Raw genomic sequence first — 8,138 nt, 5'->3', positions numbered from 1 at the left:
TTTTTTTTTTTTTTTTTTTTTTTGGGCTTCCGTGCCCCCAGTGCTCAGAATAACCGTAGCACATAGCAGGTACTTTATATTTGTCAAAACTTTTCATGACAATTTTTAAGATTCAGTGGAAGAATGATCACACAGAGAAATTTCCAAAGCATTCAGGTTTTTTTCCTATTTTCTCCAATTTGATATTGGGAACCCAGCTGTTATATTTCAGATAAATAAAATGCCTTAACTATCACAGCCTATGTAATAAAAGACTTTAAAAATAAATGTCCAAACTGTAATAGGGTACAGAAAATTGGTCTATTTATCCTGATTATTTGAGGCTATTTAACAGACTGATTTTTAGCTAAGAAGTTCAAGCGTATTAATGCCTGAAGACATTGATAAATTGCTCCTTGAGTTCTTGACTTCCAAAGAAAAGACTAGTCTTCTGTCACTACCCAATAAAGGGGTAGAAGGACATCGTCAACAAAGTCAAGAGGACCTGCATTAATAAGAACAACTTGACTTTGTAAAATATTATCAAATTTACCGAGACAAGAATTTGCAGGAAGTCAAATTCTTAGATATTTAAAGATGACTTACACTAGTGGATGAAAAAAAGGGCAAATAGGTGACCTTGCTTTAAATCCCAGCCTTGGTTTTTCTGCAGGGCATGCCAGCTGCAATGCAAATTGTGCTGTGGATTCTATTTCTATCCAGATAATAACATAAGTTATTACTAACCTCCCACTTACTCAAAATCTAGGTTATATTGAAATGAGGTCAGAAATAAATAGATAAATCGTTTCAGAACTTGGGATGAGAAGCTATAAGCCAATTACCAACTTCTCTGTTTGCTAGTCTCAGCAACACTTATCATAAAATTTTACAAATGTCATAAAATTTTGTCTGGTGAAGTGGAACAACTATCTGAATAATGTTGGACTATCATAGCATCAAGGAAAAAAGCTGAGTGTGATTGATTTGAAAAGAAAAGAAAAGGTAGTGACACAGGAAAAAATGAAAATGTCTGGTGCCTTATTTGTAAGTGTTTTTTGTAAATAAACAACTTTAGAATACGATGTTTAGTCAAATATTGATGCATCTGCTTAGAACTTATCAACCATTATTTGAAAAAGAAGGGCAAAATATCGTGGTTCATTATTTCCTATAATTCCTAATTTCTTATAATGAAAGTGACGAATAACTCCTAATCACAATTTATCCACTAAATACCCATTCTCCTTACCTTGTGTCCTTGTCTTCCTGGTTCACCAATTTCTCCTTTAGCTCCTTTATGACCCTAACAAATGCAAAATAAATAATTGTCCTGAGTTTGGTACAGAAAGTGATCAGAAGGCTCATAAAGTGATCCTGCTTCCCTAAATCAGTGCCACTGTATTACTAAGAAATGGGTTATGTCATAAAGAAAATCAGTGCATTGAATGACCTTAACAGCACCATGACTGCCATATATAATTAATATCAGTTTTACTTAATAGAAAAACACTGCTCTAGAATAACAGACACTTCATTACCTAGTTCATTGATAACTGTCTGTTATTTCCTAGTCCCTGTTTCTCCAACTTCCTCACACGGGTTAGGAGCATTAAGTCTTCTCTAGTGCCGGGAACTTAACCTTTCAGAAGTGACAGCCTTGACCAAGCTCAGCTGGCTATCCCCTGCCCTCTGAAGGCTGCTCTGAAAACCCTTCGGCCTCCTCCATTCCCACCCCCTTCCTGGTGGTGGAGGAAGGGCTGGTATAAGTGGACTTTCTCTGATGCACAACCTTCTGCCTCTTTCTGTGTACTGTTTGTTTGTTTGTTTGTTTGATATGGAGCTTCGCTCTTGTTGCCCAGGCTGGAGTGCAATGGCGTGACCTCTGCTCACCGCAACCTCCCCTCCTGGGTTCAAGCAATTCTCTTGCCTCAGCCCCTGAGTAGCTGGGATTGCAGGTGTGTGCCACTATACCTGGCTAATTTTGCATTTTTAGTAGAGACACAGTTTCTCCATGTTGGTCAGGCTGGCCTCGAACTCCCAACCTCAGGTGATCCTCCCACCTCAGCCTCCTAAAGTGCTGGGATTACAGGTATGAGCCACCGCGCCCAGCCTACTGTGTACAATGTTTAAGTGCAAAGGGAAAGCAATAAAGGGCAGTGGGTGAAAGCTGCACTGCATGAGAAGAAGATCCCTGTCTTTTCTTGTCAGGCCACCTGTCCTAAGCATGTGTGTGCTTTGGGTAGTAACAGGAGACAAAACTGTGAGACAAGCATTCCAAAATGAAAACTGTCGGAACTTTCACCCCTCAAAGAAGTCTTTTTGAAAAATAGGACACCTGTCCAGGCCTGAATCTTCTGCAGTTGAGGGAACCCACCAAAACTACCCTTAGAAAAACCCTAATGGAAAATCAGTGCCTTGGGGCCTTTCAGTTCACAGCAGAGCTCCATTGGTCTGGAATGTCTCAAAATCACTTTAGACTCAGAGACTAGAGAGAGAGAAAGCTATTTATCCCCAGAATTTGGTATTTATTTGTTTGTATGGAAAATTTTCAAGTAATTATGATGGCAGACAGAGAAAAATACTTTTGGAAAGTCTCTTTTCCTGACTATTTTGTGCAGTTTTTCAAATTTTTTTTAACTAAAAGTTTTCAAATACATTATGTACACAATCCCCTCCAAGTGCCCCACCACTCACTATCTCCCTTAATAGGAAGCACTTTTTTTTTTTTTTTTTTTTTTTTTTTTTTGAGACAAGGTCTCGCTCCACCACCCAGGCTGGAGTGCAGTGGCACAATCACAGTTCATTGCAACCTTGACTTCTCGAGCTCAAGTGATCCTCCCACCTCAGCCTCCTGAGTAGCCAGGACCACAAGTGCACGCCACCATGCCTAGCTAATGTTTTATTTTCTGTAGAGACAGGGGTCTCCCGCTGTTGTCCAGGCTGGTCTCAAACTCCCGGGTTTAAGCAATCCTCCCACCTTGGCCTACCCAAGTTCTAGGATTACAGGCATGAGCCACTACACTCAGCCAGGAAGCAAACTTCTGAATCTTAATTTGGTGTTCTAAAGTCTCTCAATCCAATGCATTTTATTGGTATTTCTTCCCTGAACTAGAAAGCCATCCTATGATTAAACATCCATGTCTTGGTAGGAATACATGTCAAGGGCAGCTGGAATTGCTAGGATTGAATAAGCACTATTTGCCTGATCGATCCAAGTGAGGTCTCTGTACCAGGAAGGTTAATGCTTAAAGTAAAGGCTCCATTTTATCTGTGGATAATACTCTTAAAATACTGGAAGTTTTTCTCTTACCCTCATGCCTGGTAGGCCTGGATATCCTGAGCGACCTGGTGGACAGGCATTGGGACACTGCCAGGGAGAGAGAGAACAAAGAGAAAGACAGACAGATAGAGTGCATAAACTAGGACTCCCGCTTTGTGACAAAGTCTTTTTTTAAGGGATTCCAGTTACAGAACTCCATTGCAATAATATTCATTAAATAATTCTAAACACCCCTTTCCTTCTTATTATTATTATTTCACATTTAAAGCCAGAAATATTTCTAACTAACAGAAAAGTGTAAAGAATATAATACCCTCCTCCATGAATCTATCATCCAGATTTAATAAATGTTAATATTTTGCAACATTTATTTCAAATCTAATTTATTGAAGAAAATATGTTTACAGATAACCTATTGTACCATGACAGGATTCATTTCCCCTTCCCATTCCACTAGACTAGCCACATCCTGAGGTTCATGTCTCCCATCAAAGGGGCCAACATTGCATGTAGTGCACATTACCACCATCATTAGACTGTTAATCTATGAGCAAAACAAATCCTAGAGGAAGTTATTTGAATTCTATCTCTTTAAAACCTGGATGCTCTAGTGAAAAGCATGTCTTAGTCATAAAGTAAAAAGATTATAGAAGAACAAAGATACATCTATAATGAAAAATTATTAGTCTGAGTAGATGCAAGCCAGTAGTCCACCAGTGTTACAGACTGCTCTGCCATCTGAGTGAAAGGAAAACACGGACACATAGTATATTCCAGGGAGATCTTTTAAAGAAAACTCATTTGCAGACTATATGGCCTTTGAATTAAAACTATATTTTGTTCAAAGGAAAGCATCTTACCAATGGATCTCCATCATGAAAGCCAATTGTTCCCTAAAGTAAATAAAATATTAAGGGTCAGAATACAATTAAATAATGAATTCAAACATACTAATAATACGAAGTTCATCAGGCAAGAATATAAAATATATTTGTTTAATAAAATATAAGAAACTAATAGGAGCAGATAATATGCTAATATTCTAAAATCCTGACTCATGGGCATGTTCTCTTTGGAGAGTCTCTTTGGGCATGTTCTCTTTGCAGTAGATTATTTTGGGAAGGCATTGAAGGGAAATGAAATAAGAGGCAAAATAGAAAATGTGGGGAACTCTGAATTACGAATAAAAATACGAATTATCTTCTATTTAAACTCCTATTCTTTAAATTTTCTTACTACGAAAACCTTTGTAAAACTAGTTCATTTGAAAATGCTTCCTTTATGTATCTAAGTTTTGAGCATTTGAGACATCACAACTGTCAAAAGACTTCAAAAGTAATGAGTAAGATATGCCCTGTAAAAACCACCTTTTAAATTATTGTGATTCCTCTACTTCTTGCCCTAAAAAGACTCACGCCCTGAGTGCAGGAAAAATTTGATAGCCATTTTGGAAATTTGGGGCAATGACTCAATTAATAGGAACTTCCATTTTGGGTTCTTAGATTTTTTTCAACCCTGACTCTCAGACACAAAGAGAAATTCAAGCTGCAAATAACTTACACTGGGTCCTGGGGGGCCAGGGGGGCCGGGTCGTCCTCTTCTCCCAGGGTCACCCTAAGTTATTTGAAAATTGTGACACAGTGGTTATACATGTGTCAAAACACAGTACATAAAAACAGTGAGGCATGAGAGAATGGTATTACTGGAAACCCCCACCGAGCTCAGCCATGCATAGACCTGCCACCAAAATCGATGGGTGGCCCATAATCCAATTAGTTCTACAAAATGAGAATAATAAAGGCATTCCAGTCTCATCGAGGTAATAAAACAAGTCAGAGAGAGGCTAGGGGAAAAAGCAAAGCCAATTCTTCTCTATAGGATGAACATTTGATCTACTCTGAAAACAAATTGGAAACACTACTTATTTTTCTAGTTGATTTACAGAGGACCCAGAGCAACCTATACGGCTAGTGTCATCTTGCTAACCAGTGCAAAAGAAGGCTTGCACTCAGTCTGAAGCTGTGAAATGGAAGTTAATCGCTGCAGTGCCTGACTCTTGCTAGTGCTGTTCACCCACAATCTATCACTTGGTCTGTCACTGCACCTGTTGCAATGGGTCAGAAAATCAAAGAAAGCTACATCGAAGTAAACCGTTCGGATGAAAATGGGCTCCAATTACTCTTAACATCCAGTGTTTACTCTTGGCACATTTTCCTTCTTGATGTTCTGCCATAAAAAGTCGGAAGTACCTCACAATTATTTTAACTTTACAATCATTTCATATTCATTCATTTGTTCACTAAATAAATTTGCAAACAATGAGCACATGTAGAGGAACAAACAAGGTATATGATACATGGCCCCTTCCCACAGTGAGTTTACAATTACCCACCTTCACATAACATCACTATGTCAACGTTTTTGAAATGTTTACTTAATATCAATATGAAGCATTTTATATGAGACATTTTTTATGAAGTCCAGCTCTTTAATGTTTAAAGTTAAATTTTGTTGGCTGAATTATAACTTAATGATCCTAACATAAATACACATGGTAATAATTTTAGGCTATTCACTTTTATTTCATGCAGAGAGCCTAATACAAAAGCCACTAGACTCCAGTCCTGGCTGAGAGTCTGTAAAATGAGGACGACACTCTCTTACTTGACAATCTGGAAGTTGGGAAGAAGAGTTTAGCTGAAAAATTTAGGAAAAAATTAAAATCACTCTGCAAAAAATATTATTATTCCTGGTCCACACCAATATTATAAACTGGAATGAAATTCATCTGCCATGTTTTGGTTCACAAGTGGAAATGTACAGTTAGGGTAATTTGCTTTCCCAGGTAACATCTTCTATTAAATCAGCAAAGGTCTATCAAAATGCACTGTGGTACTCACAACAGGTCCCACACGGCCAAGCTCTCCAGGGAGTCCTGCTGTCCCAGGAGGACCCTGAAGGCAATAAATCAAAGCAAATGGTCATTTATGAATATTTTTACAATCTATCATACATGATATCAAATATGATAAATAATAGAATTACATTTCTGTATTAGCTTTGGTTTCCAATGACACAATCACTCATTTGATCAAACTTCAATTATTTAAGATAAAGCAGAAATTTCCTAAATTAATAAACACTTGGTTTAGCAGAATAAAGGTATTATCCTTAGTAACCACCTAAGATCTTGTAGGTAGAACACTATAAACACCACTGAGTAGACTGTTAGTAGGAGAATAAGGTGGGGATTTGAGAAATAGGACATTTTTATAGACTGTGTAAAAATAAATGATGAAGTGATACTTACAGGGGTCCAGGAATACCACGGCCCTAAAAGAGTACAATAAAAATGTTTATAGCATGATGTTTATACTTAGTATAAATATGAATGTAGACATAACTCAGCTAAAATAAACCATAAACTCTATTACTAAAAATGATGCTCATTCTAAAGAAAGCACTGAATAAAGAAAAGCAAACATGGCTCTGCTTCTAAAGGAAGCAGAAGCTTATTTCAGCTACTCAAACTTTCCTTTGATGTCTACGCTAACTGGGATTTTTCCAAATTTTTTTTAAGGAAATCAAAGTAAAGAAGCCTTCCATGCTTGCCCTCAAGAGAACTTACCGTAACTCATAAAGAGGTGCATCACAACAGGAGAGTTTACAGATTTTATTCATTTGTAGCGTTTTATAGGAAACCTACATTAAAAGCATTCTAGTTCTACAATCTACAATAAATTATGTTTAGAAGTTCCCCAAACAAACTTTCAGCACAGAGAGGCAGGGACAAAAAAGGGTCAGAAACACACCTCCCTTTCAAAAGGTTAGGCTATATTTTCAGACACTAAATCCAGTAGATATTGAAAATAAAATGGTGTCACTCCTGAAGTAACCTACAATGGGATGCTAATTTAATATGTTATATTTGATTTTTAAGCTAGTCATTCTATTTTATTATTTACATTTATATCTCTTTAGCAACACCAAACTTTATACAATCAAGGATTGAACCACATCTTATTCATCTTCCTAGCCCCAACTCCTAGCACAGGGCCTAGCATATAACAAAACCTAATAATATGCTTGTTGAAATTAAAACTGAATATCAGCCGCCTAGATCTCTGTTCTCTCTCTGTAATTTCCAAGTTCAATTTTTTCCCCTTGGGATTTCTCATTATTCTTTTCTCTCCTACTTTGGCTAGAATAGCTTTTATTCACAGCTGTCTGTGATATGATATTGATGTTAGCTTTTCACTCCAGACTTGCTTTTCTAAAATATGCGTATACCAAGCATCCCATGGATTCAATGCACTGATAATGATATTATTATTTCTAATTAGTTGGGCAGGCAAAACAAGCAAGAACTTCACATGGTCAGTATGTTTTAATAATCGGTGGGATTTTAAAAGGCATTGCTGGAAAAATGACTCCAGTTTGAACACTTTAATACATAGGCCAATTCAGGAAATAAGTGTTATGCTTGAAAACACCAAAGTCATCAATAAGTTATTTCATTATCAGAAACCTAGATGTTCAACAAATTTCACTAAACAAAAAAGGCATCTCTGTAAGATGTTGAGATTAAGAGCTGAGTTGAAAAATATGGGAGAAAGGCCATCAAGCTGCTCACTTCTGAAAATAGGCTTATAACAGAAAAGATGACATGCTGAAATATGGTAAAGAAAATAGCACAAATAGGAAAACAGAAGAAAAAATACAGATTAATGACAAGAGTAAAAGTGGAACAAAGAGCACAGCAGATAGGAAAAGCAGCCTAAGAACTTAGTCCTCTTATATATACAAATAACACAAACCTGCCACACTGTGCAAATATAGAAAAAGACTAGTCAAGGAATCAGGCAAGTGATAATAT

General features: G+C 37.0%; 1 protein-coding gene across 1 annotated transcript in view; it reads right to left on the bottom strand.

Annotated features, from left to right (window-relative positions):
* Nucleotides 1–8,138, bottom strand: part of COL9A1 (collagen type IX alpha 1 chain) — a 151,058-nt gene that overhangs the window by 51,532 nt on the left and 91,388 nt on the right. Inside the window, 6 exon segments of the mRNA XM_017859764.1 lie at nucleotides 1,232–1,285; nucleotides 3,293–3,349; nucleotides 4,123–4,155; nucleotides 4,823–4,876; nucleotides 6,163–6,216; nucleotides 6,569–6,595. Of these exon segments, the coding sequence (XP_017715253.1) occupies nucleotides 1,232–1,285; nucleotides 3,293–3,349; nucleotides 4,123–4,155; nucleotides 4,823–4,876; nucleotides 6,163–6,216; nucleotides 6,569–6,595 (279 nt within the window).

This window comes from Rhinopithecus bieti, unplaced genomic scaffold (genome assembly GCF_001698545.2).
Source record: "Rhinopithecus bieti isolate Rb0 unplaced genomic scaffold, ASM169854v2 scaffold_50350, whole genome shotgun sequence".
In the NCBI taxonomy this organism is placed as follows: domain Eukaryota; kingdom Metazoa; phylum Chordata; class Mammalia; order Primates; family Cercopithecidae; genus Rhinopithecus; species Rhinopithecus bieti.
The sequence above is the reverse complement of the archived record's forward strand: the minus strand, read 5'-3'. Positions and strand labels throughout refer to the sequence as shown.